The sequence below is a fragment of the Martes martes genome, assembly GCF_963455335.1.
Source record: "Martes martes genome assembly, chromosome: 15".
Taxonomy (NCBI): Eukaryota; Metazoa; Chordata; class Mammalia; order Carnivora; family Mustelidae; genus Martes; species Martes martes.
This window is the reverse complement of record NC_137903.1, coordinates 38,075,957-38,094,594: the sequence shown is the minus strand read 5'-3', so window position 1 is coordinate 38,094,594 and position 18,638 is coordinate 38,075,957. Positions and strand designations below refer to the sequence as shown.

Below are 18,638 nucleotides of genomic sequence, written 5' to 3'. Positions count from 1 at the left end.
ATTTTCTGCTAAGTCCAACGGTTCCGCACAGCCACCAGCGTGATCCCAGGGAAATACGAGTCAGATCGCGTGCTACAGACCTTCCCAGGGCTCTCCACTGAGCCCTTAAGTCCGAGGTGGGGGGTGGGGGTGTCACTCCGCCGGCCCCTTACGGTCTCTCCAGCTGTCTAGCACACCCCCCATCTCCCGCCCGAGGCAGACAGGCTGCCCGGGGGCCTTCGCACTGGCCAGTGCCTCCGCCTGGAAGCCTTCTGTCCTGGGGGGTGCTCCTGGACCACCCTCTTAAGAGTTGTACCTGCAGCCTCCTCCCCCGACCTCCTTCAGTCTTGTCCTTAGGACCGTACTGGTAATTTGTGTAATCATTGATTATTGATACACTTCGCTATTGGTTTCACCGCTCATCCAATGTTTGTTCTATGCGTCGGGGTATGGCAGCGCTCAGAACAGGCGGCAGGCGGTGGATGAGTACTGAACCAACGCAGCGACAGAGCTGCTTTGCTTAACTCAGGACGACGGTCCGCCCAACCTACCTAGACTTCACACAGCAGGTTTGGAGACGTTTACATTCTAATGGAATCAGGTGCTCTTCACTATTTCCGGTATGAAGGGGGGTGGTGCGCGACACGGGGTTTAGGGATATCTGGGAAGGGGGGTGCCGGACCCAGAAAGAGTTGCCCGTCCTGGAGCTGGGCACCGGCAGGTGATCTCCTCGCTGGCCTCACTTCTCAGCCTCGCTGCAGAGGCACTTCGGGAGGGCCCCCCCACTGGAGCGCCCGCAACTCGGGGGCTGCCCCCCAGCTCTTCCTCCGAGGTCCCCACCACAGGGGATCCCCCAGCTCTTCCCCGGAGCCTCCCCTCGGGGGCTGCCCGGCACCGGAGCTGTTCCCCCACTGGAGCGCCCATCCTCCTCGGGGGCTGCCCCCCCCCCCCACCGTCTTCCGCGAGGCCGCGCCCGCCCCTCCCCCAGCGCGCGCCTGCCGCGGGGCTGGGGAAGCGCGCCCTCCTACAGGCGGAGGGCCGGACCGGCTAGAGCCGCAGAAAAGCTGTTCCTTACAAGGCTGCTCGGCACACTTTAAACAGTTTTGGAGGCTTGTTTATTGACTATAGTAAAAATATGTACGCTCTACCACTGAAGTCATTTTTAGTGTATTCCATTACTTAGTGAAAGCGAGTCAGACAAGAGTTTTCCCATTGAACCTGGGCGACGGGCAGACGGCTGAAGGCGGAGGCCGCGAACCCGCGCCCTACCAGCCGCGTTGCGGGCCGCCTTGCCAGCCGCCCCAAATTGGCCCGCGCAGGCGCGCTCCCGGCTCCGCCCGCGCAGGCGCGCTCCCGGCCCGCCCCGCCCCCACCGCCGCGCGCGGGGGGCGGAGCGCAGAGGGCGCGCGGGCCGTCGCGGGCGCGGAGGAGACAAAGCCGCGTCGGGGCCGCTGGGGGTGGGCCCGGGGCTCGGTGGCGCCCCCGCCCGCGGGGAGGGCTCGGCGGACCGCCCACGCCGCGGCCGCCTCGCAACAGGTCGGCGGCCTTCCGGGAGCCTCGCCCTGCGCCGCCGCCCCCCGTTCCCGGGACCCGGGCGCCCCGCTCGGCCCGGGCCGCGGTTCCCATGCGGTTCGGGTCCAAGATGATGCCGGTAAGCGTGCGGGCGGGCGCGGAAGTGCGCGGGGCGCGGGCGGGCGCGGGAGCCGAGCCGGGCTGCGGGCGGCGCGGCCCGGCTCCCGGTCCCCAGGCCGCGGTCCCCGGCCCAGCTCCCCCCCCCGGCCCCCCTCATCCCCCGGCGCAGCCCCCAGCCCTCGGCCCCCGGCCGGCGGTGAGCCGCGGGCGGGCAGCCGCCGAAAGTTTACTCCGTCTCCGCCGGGGTGCTCACTTGGTGCGCTCCTTGAGCGTCGAGAACAGGGGCCCGGAGTCTCGGTTGCTTTGTCTTTTTAAAAAACTTTTTGTGGGAGTGAAACAGGCATCAAACTTGCCCTTGCCTTAGTTTTGGCTGGGTTTCGCTCTCGGTGTGCGATGGCAGCCCGAGTGTCGGGTCGCGGGAGACCTGAGTGCCCGCGGCGCCTTCGGTCCACGGCCCCCCTCCCGAGCCTCGCGAATCCCCCAAGTCCTCTTGAGCCCCCATCCCTCCATGAACACCCCATCCTCACCCCGCCCCGAGTCCCCGGCCCCGGAATCCCCCGAACCCTCCCCAGCCCCCCCCCCCACCGCGCTGCCCCGCCCTCATCCCCCCGAACCCACGGAGCCCCCATCCCCCCACGAACCCCCACTCCCCTCCCCCGAGTCCCCGGCCCCATGAATCCCCCGAAACCCCCAGCCCTCCACGAACCCCTGGCCCGCCCGTTCCCCCTCCCGAGTCCCCGGACCCATGAATCCCCGACCCCCCCCAGCCCCCCCACGAATCCCTGGTCTCCCCTGTTCCCCCTCGACTCCCCGGCCCCATGAATCCCCCGAACCCCCCAAACCCCCACGAACCACCGGCCCTCCCCGTACCCCTTGTCCACCTACCCCTCGGAGTACCCGGTCCCCTGAGTCCCCCGAATCCTCCAGCAACCCCCCCCCCCGAGTCTGATCTCCGGCACCCCCGAGTCGCCCCCTTACGAGCCCCCTGGACCTCCTGGCCCCTAGCCTCTGGCCCCCACGAGTCCGACTCCCCAACCCGCTGAATCCTCCGAACCTGGCCTCCAGTCCTAGAGCCTCCGGTCTCCCCCAGCCAACCCTCCGAGTCCCCGCTCCTGAAGGCTGCCCCCCCCCCCCGGGCCCTGGGCCCCCAGGGCTGACGCTGGAGTGAAGTGGTGCTTTCCTTCAGTGCCCGCGGTGGGAGTGGGAGGGGGTGCTGGGCTGGGGGCTCGTGCCTGTGTCCCCAGCCCCCCCCCCAAGTTGTGCTCGTGCCTCTCCCGCGGACCAGGGGTCATTTTGTGGCCCTTGCTGTTTCCTTATGGCTTCGTGTGTTGAGACAAAGAAGCTGGCAACTTTTACTGCATTACCCCATCTGTAGAATGGAGTGAGGACAGATCGTGTTCACTTGCAGTTACAGGTACAGAGTAGAAAGTGGTAGTCGTCGTCCGGGTTCACCACCCTCACCCCTCCCGCAAAGTCGTGGGAGGGCATCCTAAATGTTCACAGTCTGGGCAGACTTAGTTTATTGGGATTCATTGTTGAATTTCAGTGGTTTGGGGTATTTTGTCCTGCCAGGATTCAAGGAATTCAAGGAAAGTGTTGAACGTTCTGCATCCTGTTTTAGTTTAATACCTGGTTACAAAGTCAGGTTTGTGATGCAAATGCCGCGTATTAAAATATGGACCATGGAAGAAGGTGAAGGAGTTTGCTATTGAAATATTTATCCCTTCGATTTACATTTCTTCCCTCCCCCGCTTTTTAATATTTCTTTCTCTTGAAATGGCTTTTGCAGGTTGTCTCTGAATTTTCCTAAAAATAGGAGCAAGATAAGTGTTGGTTGTTGCAATGGGATATCTTAAGGATGGTTTCATGTCAAGATATCCTTTGGGCTTTCTTAAAACTTAGAAGAGTTTTCCTTGTCTCTGCTATATACCAGATGATCAGAATCTATGAAAGGTTATGTTGTTCTGGAGACTGTGTGTTAGTGAGTGGTATGGTTCTGATCGCCCTCAGCACGGACTCCCAGCGTGGGGGGCAGCAAGTTCTCCAGTGCCAAAGCCAGGAGCAGCCAGGACCTCTCTACTTCAGCTACGATCTTTGTGACCAGAACCATCTTCTTTTATTTTTTTATTTTATTTTATTTATTTTTTTAAAAAGATTTTATTTATTTATTTGACAGACAAAGATCACAAGTAGGCAGAGAGGCAGGCAGAGAGAGAGGAGGAAGCAGGCTCCCCGCTGAGCAGAGAGCCCAATGCGGGGCTCCATCCCAGGACACTGGGATCATGACCTGAGCCGAAGGCAGAGGCTTTATTAACCCACTGAGCCATCCAGGCGCCCCTGTTTTTTTATTTTTTTAAAAAGATTTTATTTATTTATTTGACAGACGGAGATCACAAGTAGGCAGAGAGAGAGGAGGAAGCAGGCTGCCTGCTGAGCAGAGAGCCCAGTGCGGGGCTCGATCTGAGGACCCTGGGATCACGACCCAAGCCGAAGGCAGAGGCTTTAACCCACTGAGCCACCCAGGCGCCCCAAGAACCATCTTCTTTTAAAAAGTGATTTGTCTTGGGTTCAGCATCTGTAAAATGGGGATTATGATCCTACGGAGGTCTTAGAGGGGGTCGGAGGATTAGGGTTGCTAGTCCTGAAGCACTCAGTACCGCATCCAGTTTGGGTGGGATTCGCAATCCTGGTGAAACCATAGCTTCTTACGCCTGGGGTCCCTACAAACGGGAGGCAAGTTTTCATTTAGTGCCATTGTGTTAGGTGTGTCTTTATCCTGTCGTTTCTTGGGTACTGGAGAATAAACCCATTTTCTTAAATATATTTCTCATCTTTGGCTTTTAATATACTTGGATTTTAATTTTAATGTTCAGGGAAGTTTCATATTTTCTTACTTTGAAAAATTCTGACCAATTTATTGGGAAAAGCCGTGTGCTTCCTCTGAAAAAATGGATTGTCTCAGGATGTAGACAGTTGTCTTGGTGTGCTTTTTTTGTTGTTGTGGTGGTGGTTAAATGTACATAACAGAAGTTTCCATTTTAACCATTTTACGTGTGCGGTTCTCTGGCACTAAGCACATTCCTTGATTTGCTTTTCTAGGCATTCTAAAGATAACAGCTTGCTGTTTAGACAGCATTATATTAAAAATGTGCAAATAAATGGTGTCTGTGTATTTTCTCACCAAATGGTAGAGAAGTAAGTGATTTTCATGTGGGACATGAAGTGATAATTGGACCCAAAACCATAGGGGGAAGGTGCATTTTAGTAGGCTAACTAAAAATAAGTAGGCAAACAGCTGAGTATCAGGGCGGAGGTAATGATAGGGTGCGGCGGAGCGGGAGTGATAATTAACACCCATTTTCAGATACCCACCAAAGCATCTCTGATTCTCTGATATTTCTACCACTTGGTAAGAAGAAACTGATTAACTTCTCCTACTTGACACCGTATTTTCCTCATCGCAGAAAGCATCGTTTGTGGGTTGAGTATGGCTTTTTAGTTGAGCCTTCCTCACTGTATTTGATTATCAGATAGAGGGAGATAATTATTGCAAACAAAATTTCTCAGCTATTCAAAATGATACCAGCTATGTTTTTTCATTACTTTTATTTTGCAAAGCCATTGTATGTAAGCAGAGCCTGTATTCAGAAATGTCTTTATGAGTTAGCCAACTCTCAAAGTGTTGTTCACTGCTTCTTTTAGATGTAGCTTTACAAAAATTCCTGTTTGTGCCTGCTATCGAAATGGTGAATTAAAAACAAACAAAACTGCCCACAAAACCACGAAGTATTGTGTCGTGCCCCACGGAAGGTCAGAGGACTTGAATTTGCCTCTCTGTATGGTAGATACCATGTGTTACACACGTGTCTGGCTGTTACAGAACTGTGCTGTGTCCGTCTTGTCCCCTGTGGTGGCCACCAGCCTTCCCCTGTGGTGGCCACTGGCCGCCTGCAGGTACAGCATTTGAGATATGTCTGGTGGGATGAGCAACTGGTCTTCAAACAATTATTTAGTGTGAATTATATCTAAGTAGCCACATGGGCCTGGTGGCCACAGCACTGACATGGCAGGCAGTTTGGCAAAGTAGCCCAAAGAGTAACTTTACGTTGCAATCACGTATTTGCAGCTTCCTGTTTACATTAACACAATTTAAAAAATTTAATTTATTTATTTGACAGAGAGGGAGAGAGAAGGCAAGAGAGCACAAGTGGGGGTGGGGGAAGAGGCAGAGGGAGAGGCAGGTCCCAGGACCCCCGAGCACGAGCACGAGCTGAGCCCAAGGCAGACAGACGTGTCACCGGCTGAGCCCCCCCAGGTGCCCCTACATTAATACTTTCAAATGAAATCATGATGGCCTGTTTACCCCTAATGACTTGGGAAATGAGTTTCCCAGGGCCTTAGTTTAGTGTTCTCTTTGAACGAGTCTCATCGTGTGGCCCTGATACAGATCATGACTTTAAGAAAAGGACAGATTATTTTCAAAAGCTCAGTTGACCTGAGCATGATTTAAGTTTTAAGTTTGTGGCATTTTCTAGGGCTGCAGCGTGTCCTAATTATTTCTAGTTATTCTGTGATGCTGTAAGATAATACCCGATTGGGTGAGCTTCTAGTTAGGGGAGTCTAGGACAAAAAAATTGGGTTCTCGCCACATCTTCTTTGGCAGTCTGAGGGCTGGTTGGTAGGATTTGTGTTTCTGGAGGAAACCACCTTGTGCAACTTACAGACCAGAGGCAGGACTTCTACTTAAATACTTGTATTATTTTCCTATAAAAGGGTGGTCTTATTTGCACATATCTTCCAAACTGAAATTATGTGTTGAAATTAAAAAGCTTTCGAGTTACAGCTTTAGAACATTGTATTCATAGGATTATACCACAAGGTGAAAGAATTTCTCCTTGTTGAGTAGTAAAGTAGCAACTTAGCTTGGTTTGACTCCAGGATAAAGTTTAAGGTAAATTCTCTAGCTTTGTAGAATTGTAATTCTCAAAGGCTGTTAAATCATCTCTTTTAAAAAAATGTGGCAAATACCTCACATTTTCTGTGCTGTAGTGAGATTTGTTGCCTTGTGATTTCTATATTCATTAAAAGCTGAAATGCATTAAAACTTTTCTGTATCTTTCCCTGTTTCAGGGAAGTGGTTTAGACTTTCTAAAGAACATTAGCACAAGCTTACAGGCGCTTGTATTTTAACAGTGAAGTTAAAGGGAATTTATTTATCTGGAAGGCATGAGAACGGAGGGTCATTTACTCATATACTGTTTCTAGGAAGAACTATTTTCTCTCCCAGTTCCTGTCCCCTGTCCCCCAGCTGTAGAAAGTAGAAACAGTAAGACAAAACCTGTTTGGTTTTTTTTTTCTTCCTGAAGCTTTTAAGGAATACTATAGACCTTTATCTCTTGGTAATCTGTGATAGTTTGTGGCACTGGTTAAAAAGTCTGTCTGAAGCTAACTCCATGCCTTCTTGGCGCTCCTGTGTCGTGCGGCCTCTCTCCAGCTCCGCGGGGACAGCATACCAGGGCCTGTTGGTGGGATTTGCCGTCCAGGATTGTGAACCTCTCCCTAACCTCTACTAAGTGTGAAGTGATAAGAAGAGTGGGGTGGGAGAGTTTTAGGAATCCAGAGTGTTCTTTTCTACTCTTGCCACTTAACCAAGTTAAACATGATTGAAATACTTGCTTTTTGATGGTGTGCTGTGTTCTGAAGAGAGCATTTTTTCTTTAATCAGATGTAATTGAGAAAAGAAAACACAGATGACAGACTGTGTATGAAATGTATACTTATTTTGGAGTGCTGAGTGAGACATTAACTTTTACATTCTGTTGCGGAGAGCCAGGAGGAGCTGTAGTCCGTAGGGGACCCTTCAGGAGCACTGGGTAGACTCAGAGGCAGGGCCCCAAAAACATTTTGTATATTGTCCCAGCAAATGAAAGTCATTTTAGCAAAGAAATGCACATTCTAAATAGATCTTGTGTAGGAAAAGTAGTTGCCCAGACTCAGCAACTTGTGGTCATTTTCTAGTTTTTTCTGCATAAAATTTATACCAAGCCACATAGTTTATTGGGATGGTAAGAGAACTAGATTTTCTTCGAAAATACTTATTTGGCCAGTAAATATGTAACTATTAATTCTGCAGTGCAAACTTAAGTGATCTCTGTAGAAACAAATTTTTAGCTTAGTACTTCAATTACATTTCAAACACTTGAAATAGAAGTGTCTGAGACACAAGTTGAGGAAAGTAGAGGAACACCGTCAGGAATCAAGGAATCTGGAATTCCAGTTGCAGGTGCTGGTGGTAATAATGGAAGAGGGATAGCACAGCTCACCGATACCCCCCACCCTCACCCCCACCCCGTGGAATGAGTGATTCTGTGAGCAGAGCGGGGGCTTGGAGGCCCTGTGCTCCGGTGTCCCTCCCAGGGAAGGGGAAGGAGCTTCCCCTGAGACCCTGTCTGTGCCCCACACTGTGCCCCCTGCTTTAGGTTGGTCATCCCATTGAATTTCCTGCTGACCTTGTGAAGTGTGTCTTCTCCTCCTCATTCCACAGATGAGGAATTTGAAGCTCAAAGGTTTTCAGGAATTTGCTCCTGATCACTCAGCAGACTTGAGATATGAACCAGGTCTGCCTGCAACAGATGTTCCTTGAGGTAGGTGGTGGTGCCTACATTAGACTGTTTCTGTATACGCTCTACGGGATGCAGTGGCCATGGTGTTCTTTTGGTGAATGATAACCTCAAACATTGGTGTTCAGAACATAACTACAATTGTTTTTGAAGTGGGAAAAGGAGAACAGATATCTTTCCACATTTAAACCTAAACTGGGTGAGATGAGTAAGTTTAGAATGACAGGGAGGTGACCACCTTGTCCCCGTGCCACAGAAACACCTCAATACGTGTTGTCTTTGTGCCTCTAACACTCCACGGAGATCTCAGCCCCCGCACGGCATTGGCGGGTTTTGGGGGCGGGCAGCCACCGTTTGAAGGAGGCGTGTGGAGTCCTCATTTTCTGGAGGATGTTTATAAACAGGGAGAAGGAACAGAAGTGGATGGGTGCACTGGGAGACGCAGAGGATGGGGGGACGTACAGCGTCCACGGGGAGAGTGCAGTCCCTAGCCTTCAATCTTCAGCCGGCTCCGGGGCCGGAGTGGTACAGCAGTGACCTGATGCACGCCACTGGTGCTGGGAAGTCGGGGAGGATGCTGAGGGACAGTGCTGGCTCTGTACTGAGGAGTAGTGATCCAGCTTATTGAGATGAATTTGTCAGATGTAAACTAGGGACTGATTTGGTTTGGTTTGGTTTGGTTTTTAAAGATTTTATTTGAGAGAGAGCAGGAGAGGGCGCTAGAGCATGAGTCGGGGGTGGGATGGTTGGGGAGAGGGGCAGAAGAAGAAGTAGACTCCTGCTGAGTGGGGAACCCCACGCTAATGACCAACTGAGCCACCCAGGCACCCCCTAGAGACTGATTTTGGATGAAATCACCTTAGATCATTGTTCTTTGTCTTTCCGTATTAACCTCTGGGTTGTGTTTGGTGGCTGTTCGGGCCAGCATCCGCTCTGCAGATACATGGGCCCAGCCGCCATGTTCTGGGCACCGTTCTGAGAGCCCGGCTACAGGAGAGGATAAGACCGGGTCAGGGAGCTTACCTCCCATGGAGGTGAGTGGGGGGTGGTGGTGGTGGTGGAGGACGGGGAGAATAAGAAAGAAACACACAGGGAGTGGGATTCCAGTAGGATCCTGCCGCTGGGATGGCTGCTTTAGACTGGGATACCGGGGAAGTGACAGTTCAGCTGGGACCCAAGTGCTCAAGAGGAGCTGGTCCTGTATGTCATGTGGGCAGACGCTGGGCCGGGGGCACAGGCCTGGAGGACACAGTGCAGCCCGGGAGGCTGGCACTTCGTGGACAGCAGGGAGGATGCCGAGGGTGGAAGTGAGAGCAGGGGAAATGGGCTCAGGTGGCACTGAGGTGGGGTGCAGTAGTCCCTCGGGGGAGTCGTGGCAGGAGAAGGGACCACATCTCATTGACTAGGGAAGACTCCTGCGTTGGTATGGGTGGTGGGCTGTGCAGGTGCCCGAGGGAATTGGCCCGGGGAGGTGGGGAGAAGAAAGGCCTTTTGAGGCCCCCTGAGGAAGGTCCACAGCCAGCCATCTAAAATGAGGAAGAGCCGTACCTTATCACAGCGAGGGCCCAGCTGGTAGTGTGACTAGTTGTGAGCTTGTTAACCTTAAATAAAACAGTTTCCCCCTGAGAGTGGTTTATTTGGGAATAGCAGAGAATTGCAGTTTGGGACACGCAAGCTATGGCAAGACCACAGGCAAGTCCAGTACACGAAGGAGAGGAACGTGGTTTTGTGGATAAGAAGGAGGAAGTTGGGAGGGTTGTTCTGAAGCAAAGTCCACTGGAGAAACATAGGAGTTTGGGGTGACAGTGGTTCGTCCCTGTCCGCACTGCCGGGGAGCTCACTTCCTGTAGGAGATGTGGTGCCAGCCTTTCCCTGTGGGGGCCTGGAATTCGCGATCCTTCTCTAGGGAGGGTTCTTCTGGTGGGTCCATGATTACTTTGAGTGGTGCGGCTCCTCCTCCCCATCTGCATCCAGAATCCACTCTGGTGGGGTTTCCCTTCACTGATTTCCAGAAACTCCATGGACATGTGTGTCACCTGCTTCAGTGCTCTGCTCTTGTGCCCTGGGAAAGGCCTGGGGTGAGAGAAGCAGCAGTGCCTCCCCAGGGTGGGGAGTAAGACCAGGCAGGAGCAGGGAGGATTGCCGCCCTTGCACAGGCTCCCTCCTGTGGGTCTAGAGAGAAACCAGACTTTGTCTAGAATCCCAGAGCTCTTAAGAGCTCGGGAGGAGCACACAGTTACTGTGGTTCTTTAAAACCGAGTCGGGAAGTCCAGTTTCTGAGGGAAGCCCTAACCTTAAAAATGTTTGACAACAACTGTCCTTTTGACCCCATGACTATATGGCCTTGGCAGCTTCTGACAGGCTCACCTCTAAAGTCCCTTTACCGATTGTTTTTTTAAAATCAGAGATATCTTCCTTTTATTGACAGATACATAGTAGCCAGCCATCTGGGAAATAAGGGTTAGAGCTGCCTCAACTGTAAAGGGTACCTGCCCATGTTTTTCTGAGCCTCACCATCCAAATACTGAGCCTCACAGTGCAAGTGATAGAAAGACACAAAACACCCAAGTCAGCATCTGCTCGTGCCACCACTCTCTGGCCTGCTGTTGGAATTGTGTACCTGTTCCAGAAGATGTGCTTCCTGCCTTGTCTGTGCCCCCAGGGGATCTGCGTGAGGAATGCTGGTGGGGCCGGACGTCTGCGTTCCTTCTGCTCACCGCAGGTTGTCCTCTATTCCATGCTTCCGTTCATGACGTGCCCTGCGCCCTCTGACCTCGCCGTAACTGTGTGTGTGTGGGGGGGGGGTGGGTGACACCAAGTGTGCACCCTGACAGTTTCTGCAGCACGTCTGTGCCCCACGGATTGAGCACTGACTGGTCCCTGTGTATTTGCCCAGTCTTGCTCCTGCCCTCTGGCTGCGCCAGCTCTGGGACCGCAGCGACACTGTGTTCGTGCGCTGCTGGGCCTCTGCCCGGGGTGAGGTTTTCCAGTCTGGATGTTCCTCTTCCTGCTCGTCTCACTCAGCCTTCAATTTCCAGTCCATGGTGCTCCTTGAAAGGGAATGGTTGCTTCCTGCTTTCCCCAGACCTTGTGTGTGCCTCTCCGAGGAGGCTCCCACGTGCGGCCCGTCTGTTTGCCACCCGCGGTGCCCCGCCAGCTCTGGGAGGCTTGGCACACTGTTTGACACTCAGTGGGGACCTGATATTGCTGGAGTGCATGAATGGTCTTCATTTTTTTTTAAGATTATATTTATTTATTTGAGAGAGAGAGAGCGCACGCGAGAACACGAGCAGGGGAAGGGGCAGAGGGAGAAGCAGACTCCCCACTGAGCAGGGAACCCCACGTGGAACTTGATCCTAAGACCCTGGGATCATGACCTGAACTGAAGGCAGATGTCTGCTCAACCGACTGGGCCACCCAGGTGCCCCTGAGTGTTCTTTCTTTAGATTCTCTTTGGTGAGGGTAGTTCTCGCCCACCTACAGTTATGTCCACGATTGGCTTTTGGGCTTTCTTAGAGAGTTCCCAGAGCTGGACTCTTTGAGAATGTAGGAACACTTTGATTACAAAATGCAAGGCAGAAGGGGGAGGCCTGGGGGTAGTGGATTGGTTGATCTTATGGCCTCATGGGCGGGTCTGAGACATAGTGTGTTTAGTGGAGGAAAGCAAGATGGAGGATAAAAAAGTGCCTTTCCATGCAGTGGTTCCTGCACCCACGAAGCAGCCACGCTCAGTGCGGAGGAAGTATGAGCGGAGAGAGGGGGTCGGGCTGGCACTGACCTACTTACAGACTGTGTTTAGTTCCTTTTTGCTCTCTGTGTTTGTTTACGGCAGATACTGAAAGCAGATGGCCTAACGGGAGTTGCTCTGCTGCGTGTGATTGGAATTTGAGATCCAAGTTGGGCTTCGGGGCGTGGTTGAACAGGAGAGAACAGATTTCTTCAGTTACTCTGAGCAGAATGCCTTGTTTCTCTTTTTGAGCCCAGTCTGGTTTGGGAAAGCTCCCTTCGAAATTACACGGCACATTAGCTTCGGCCCCTGCTCTTTACCCTGCTCTTGTTCCTACTGACTGTCCTGGGCCCTGCAGCTGCCCCCGCCTGTCACTTCTCGGGGCAAGTGCTGTCAACTTGCTGTGTGTGTGAAGTCTGAGATAGCCTGGGGGGTGGAGGAAGCCTTTCAGGGTCAACACCTCTGTCCTCAAGGAATTTATACACAGTGAGGCAGATAAGACAGGGCTATAAACAACTGTGTGTGGGGGGGGGTGGTTTAGAGAAGCCAAGAGAAAGTTTCCTTGTGGCTGGACGGGTGTACATGTAGGAGGGGTTGGGGGCAGCTGGAGGGTCTGTGAATCATTCTAGAAGCATGGGGATGATGTGGACACTAAGGGACAGGGTGTAGGGAACAGGTGAGGTAAACCAGGGAGATGAGTGAGGAAAAGTGTGCGTTTTTAGGTTTCTTATTTGTTGATTTGAGGTTGTGATTGTGCAACACATGATGTAAATGAAGTTCCCTGAAAGTTGAATTATGCAAAGATAAATACGAGTGCCGGCAAGTATGTGGTGTTCCCGCATGGTTCCCATTTCAGGGGTACCTCCTGGTGTGGTGACAGTTAACATGTGCGGGGCGGGTCACTATGCGCCCCGGTATTGACAGCATTGACAGCAGGGTCCTCCCACCCTGGCACATAACCCTTAAAGCTCGTGCTTCTCACTAGTGGGGTAGTGGGGTGCTGGGCCCACCACAAGGGCTTCCTATTCAGGAGTTCTGCCAGGGGGGCTGCTGCAGCTGAGACTTTCTGCTCTGACAGGTCCCCCAATAATGCTGATGCCACTGATCTGGCAACCAGACTCTGAGACCCCCTCTAGTGACCTCTACTGTACTAGAAACTGGAAAGCCTGCTTGCTCTCCACCTGCGGGGCCCTGGTCAACCAGCCCTTATTTGCACCTGCCTGTGTTCCTGGTATACTGCCCCTTCTTTCTGGTCGTTGCCGTGTTTGGCCTTTCTGTGGGGTGTATTCCCCCAGAGTTTCCAGGTGGCTCCTTCAGCCTCTGTCCAGATGTGTCTCTGGGAACCGCCGCATATCTTAGTCTCCTCCCTTGCCTTTCTGGGCCGCGCCTGTGCTGGCCTAGTAGGTGCTTAGGAAATCCTAGTAGGCGCAGGTGGGACGCACGTCTAGGTCAACAAGCAGTTGGGGTGGGGAGGGGACAGAGCCAGGAGCTTCTCCCGAGGGACAGTTGTCGGGAGGACACCAGTCCTGTGAGGCCCAGAGGTGGCGGTGCCGTCGGCTCACGGGCACCTAGTGTGGATGTGATCAGACATCTGAGAGCAGCGGGCAGCTTTCTGAGACAACACGATTTTTCCATAGAGGATTTTTCTCTCAAAGTCGCCACTTCGTATTTGCCATATAATTTTTTTCTAGAATGGAGGTGGTCTTGGAGGATAACCGTGTTCTCTGCATGATACTGGGTGCCTGGGGGACTCCCTCTTCAGTGCTGTCCAGCTTGCTGTTGACACTTCTGGGGTGTTGATTTCTAACTTCCACTAACTTGCTGTCCTGACCAAAAGAGTAAAAAAAAAAAAAAAATCCATTGGTGATGATTTTATGCTTTTGCTTTAACTCAGATGTGGCCGATGGAAACTGATGGACTGATTGTAAACAATGCCGTAATAAAAAGCAGCGCACTTAGCGTCTGGGTGGGTTTATATGTCGCAGACTCTGACCAGAGCTCTGGTAGGCGTGACTCATGGTCTCCTGTGGCCTTGAGAGGAAACTCCAGGCCGGAGTCCTCGTGGCTGGGCAGCCAGGGTGCCCTGACAGCTGACACGAGGCCGGGCTGGTCTCTGAGGGCCAGGACGCAGCACCGGGAGGTGTGTGCCCCCGCCCCCCCAGGCTCCCCTGAGACCCCTGTGGCTACCCATGGGGACACCGGGGAGCGGGGAAGGGCATGCAGGCTGGGGAACCAGGCGGAGCGCTGGCCCACGGAGAGGCCCACCTGTGAGGAGGCGTGGCAGAAGATCCCAGGAGGTGGGGATGACTGGCTTGTTGTTTCTAGCCCTTTGGTCGTTTCTAGCCCTTCTGCACTCAGCAGCCGCGGCTGGGTCAAAGGGCTGTGTGCGCCTGAGCAGTGGAACGAAGCTTTGGCTGATGTTCCTTGTTTGTTCATTCTTTCCCTGTTCGCTGGGATCGAGTTGAAGGAGGGGTTGCTCTGGGTGGGTGGGGTGAAGCCCAGGATAAAAGGAGGTGATGGCTTGCATATCTCCCCGCACTGGGGAGTGCTGAACTCGGAACCATGCAGACTCCTCCCTGGTCTCACCCCCGGTCTTGGTCTTGTCGCTTCTTCCCGACACCGGGTTCCTGAGAGTTGTAAGGTTTGGGGAGGATTTGTGTTGCCCTTCTCACAGATTGTTCCTTTTCCTCTAAGGGACATGTTTTCCCCTCTTGTGTTCTTTTCTCTCCTCCGTAAACCCGAGGGATTGAAGGTTTTCTGAGTCAGAACCCTGAAGCTGCTATCACAAAGCCTTGTTTCCTTTCTGCGACGAGATCTTAGACTCTCGGTTCTTTTTTCTTTCTGTGGAGCTTTACATGGTTTTTTTTTTTGTTTGTTTGTTTTTACATGGTTTTGTAAATCAAAGGAATAAACTGTAGCCTCTGATACAAAGTAAATTTCTCATAAATGCCCTAACCAGTTTTTGTGGGATTTTTTTGTTTTTTTTGTATTTCCTCCTGGAAGACACTTACCACTTTTAATCTGAGATAATGCCTCCATGAAGATGAATCACTCTTGTGTTAAGAGCATAACATCATAGTCACAGTGAATACATGTCCTCCAAAATGGAGCTCTTTCTTTTTTTTTTAACATTCCTTTTTTTTTAAAAAATATTTTATTTATTTATTTGACAGAGATCACAAGTAGGCAGAGAGGCAGGCAAGAGAGAGAGGGGGAAGCAGGCTCCCTGCTGAGCAGAGAGCCCGATGCGGGGCTCGATCCCAGGACCCTGAGATTATGACCTGAGCCAAAAGCAGAGGCTTAACCCACTGAGCCACCCAGGCACCCTTAAAACGGAGCTCTTAAAAATAAATCTGTGACCCATTGTTTTTAAATGAAGGTTGTCTGTGACTTGGGGATTCTGGAAGGGCCATGACTTGGGCATTACTCACTGGTGAGCGGGGCGGGGAGCCCGGCCCCTGCGGAGTGTTGTCTTCTCCGAGCCTTTCCTCCCCCATCGAGCAGCTTAACAGGCAGACGGAAGTCCTGGAAGTCCTCCTCGTCCCTGCTTCCACGTTCAGTAGAGTATTTCCACATTCTTTGATCATGGTCTGTAGTCAGTGTACTTTGAAACTGAGATTATCCTGAAAGTATGTTCACATTGAGAACGTTTTAAAGTGACGTCTGTACCCGCTCTCCCGTATGTTCTTTCCAAGCCAGTTTACCTGTATGTGGTTTTAGATGGTTCTGATCAGGTCACCTGGGTGGCTCAGTGGGTTAAAGCCTCCGTCTTCGGCTCAGGTCATAATCTCAGGGTCCTGGGATTGAGCCCTGCCTTGGGCTCTCTGCTCCGTGGTGAGCCTGCCCCCCCCCACCCCCCCGCGCCTGTCTCTCTGCCTACTTGTGATCTGTCTGTCAAATAAATAAATAAATAAAATCTTAAAAAAAAATAGATGGTTCTGATCTACAATGTCACACGATGCTGTTTCGTGGCTTGCTCTCACCACTTGCCCAACACCAGATTATTTGTGGGAGTTGGCAGCTGGGTTGTAACCCTTCCAGTAGAGGTTTTCCAACTTTGCCATGTTGCCAGGTATTTCGTTTTCCATGTTACTCTTCGGAGATCTAAGCCTATAGGGAAAATCTTGTGGCATATAGAATGTTTCTTCCTTTCAGCTGTTTCTCTGGGATAAATCCCCACAAGTAAGGTCATGAGGTAGACCTAATTCTGTGGCTTTTGACACGACCCGTTTTACTTTCCAAATGGATTTTTACAGTTTATGTGGTGCCATGGTGTCCAAATGAGTCAGTGTCCTACAGTTTCATCTCCGTTGGATCTTTTAATCAAATTGCTGATGTAAGAGCTGTAAGTGGTGCCTCGTTGTTTCAGTTTAGTTAAAACAATCACTTCCTCCTGGGTTTTGTGGTGTGTTCTGTCTCCTGTGAGCCGCCTATTATTCCTCTGCTCTGAAGGGTACTTTAGAGTTGATCGCGTTTTGAGGAATCTCTTCTCTTTATGGCTCATGCTATAAAAAATGAAGTTCCTGGTTTACAAGTTGGCAGGAAGTTAGCATGTCTCTGGCCCTGGGAGGGGTTGCGGGTGTTCACCTGTACCAAGGGAAGAAGAGCCATCTGGTCTGTCACTCTGTTGCCCTGTCACTCTGTCACCCACCATGGCATGCGTTTTCAGGTGCCTCCACATTTCCTAGTCCTGACTGTGAGGGCTGCCGTGCGGCTTCGGCCTGATGGTTGCTGTGTTCTTCCTGGTAATGATAATTCACCTCGAGGTTCTCAGGAAATACCCGGAGCTTGAGTCCATGAGAACAGGCAAGACTCTCATGACAGCCTCCTCGGGAGCCCCATTTTTGTGTGCTTCCTTTGGGCCAGGGAGCTGATGAAGTAATCTCTGCATTCTTGGGAATATGGTATTTTAAAATCTACATGCCAGGAAAAGATGACATATTTGGAAGTAAGGTTACTTTTATTTTATTGTTTTATTATGCTTTCCATTAATTCGTGCCTCCGGGCTAAAACCTCAGCCTGTCTCTGATCATGTGCGTTTTTTTCATTTCTGAATTTCTTTTTTTTTAAAAATATTTTATTTATTTATTTGACAGAGATCACAAGTAGGCAGAGGGGCAGGCAGAGAGACAGAGGGAGAAGCAGGCTCCCCGCTGAGCAGAGAGCCCGATTCGAGGCTCAATCCCAGGACCCTGAGATCATGACCTGAGCCGAAGGCAGAGGCTTAAGCCACTGAGCCACTCGGGCACCCCTGCATTTCCGTTTTACCTTCAGTCTCATTCATTTACTTTAGTAGTAAATTGTCCGTTTTTCCATAAGTACATTTCATCTCCCTTAAGAGATTTTTAACTGGGGCTCCTGAGTCGCTCAGTTGGTTAAGCATCTGCCTTCGGCTCTGGTCATGATCTCAGAGTCCTGGGATCGCATCCCCCATCCGGCTCCCTGCTCAGCGGGGAGCCTGCTTCTCCCTCTCCCTTGTCTCTGAGCTTGTGCTCTCACTCTCTGTCAAATAAATTAATAAAATAAAATCTTTAAAAGAAAAAAGAGCTTTTGTATCTTACACAAAGCATCCAGTAGGCCCTTTAAATAGTGATACAATTCACGCTTCATGAAATTCACCCTGTGAAGTGTGTGATGCAGTGGTTTTTAGTAACTTCAAGGGGTTATGTAACTATCCCACCAATTCCAGAACATTTCCATCACCCCAGATGGAAACCCCGCCCCCAGCCCCCGCCCCCCAGCCCCAGCCCCCAGCAGCTGCTAATGGGCGTTTTGTCTCCATGCCCTTGAATCCTTGGGTCGCGTCCTATGTGTGTCCGGCTTCTGTCACTCAGTACAATGCTGTCAAGGTTCATCCATGTCGTAGTGTCTCCGCACTGCAGCCCTTTTGATGGCCAAATACTGTTCTGTTCCAATGTATTGAATTTCCAAGATCTGTTTCTGGACTGCTTGTTTCTTGTGGCCCCTGACTAAAGTTGAGGCAGCACTGGGGCCCCAGAAAAGCACGATGGGGTGCATGCTTTCGGTATGTGTCACAGCAAGGCCCCGGGAGGCGGTGGTGCCCTGTGTTCATCTTACTGATTTCATCATCGGCTCCTTAAAATATCAGTTTTCTTGTGTGTGTGGTACATAATCATTCTAGAAAACTTAAGCATGGCTGAGCTCCCAGAAAGTCCCTTCATAATCTTCTCACCCCGGCATCACTACTGTTAACTTGGCGAATACAATTCCAGGCTTTTTTCTGTGTGTGAATTGCCTACATGCCTGTGTGTGTGTGTGCAATCTTCCCATTTGTGGAAAAGGATGTGGTGAACAGTCCTGTAACTAAACAGTGGGTAACCAACACATTTTCGAAAATGTGTGCTTTTTCCTTCTACGATGTTTTGGTAGCAGATGCTGGAAACTCCTAAGATTTAACAGTTTTATTTTTTATCTTTAAAAAATTCGTGAATTATAGGCTAAAATTGTTCTCTGCTGGGCTTAGTTGATAGAGTCAGCTAAAATGTCTTTTTAAAAATTTTTTTTCAACATGCTAATAAAACTTAAAACAAAATAAAGCAAAGCAAAAACAGCTTGAGCTTGTTTTTATTTCACTTTTTATGGCATCAAATTACATTTTTTAAGAATTTCTTTATCCTTTCAGAGCACAGCAGATTTGTGAACAGAGATAAAAGGAAGGT

At 51.1% G+C, this 18,638-nt stretch overlaps 1 protein-coding gene across 1 annotated transcript in view; it reads left to right on the top strand.

The window, feature by feature from the left end:
• Nucleotides 1-1,497: 1,497 nt before the first annotated feature.
• The window catches only part of TP53BP2 (tumor protein p53 binding protein 2), a 55,038-nt gene continuing 37,897 nt past the window's right edge, over nucleotides 1,498-18,638 (top strand). Inside the window, exon 1 of the mRNA XM_080823958.1 lies at nucleotides 1,498-1,630. Coding sequence (XP_080680084.1) covers nucleotides 1,604-1,630 — 27 coding nt within the window. The 5' untranslated portion in view covers nucleotides 1,498-1,603. The remainder of the gene's footprint in view (nucleotides 1,631-18,638) is intronic.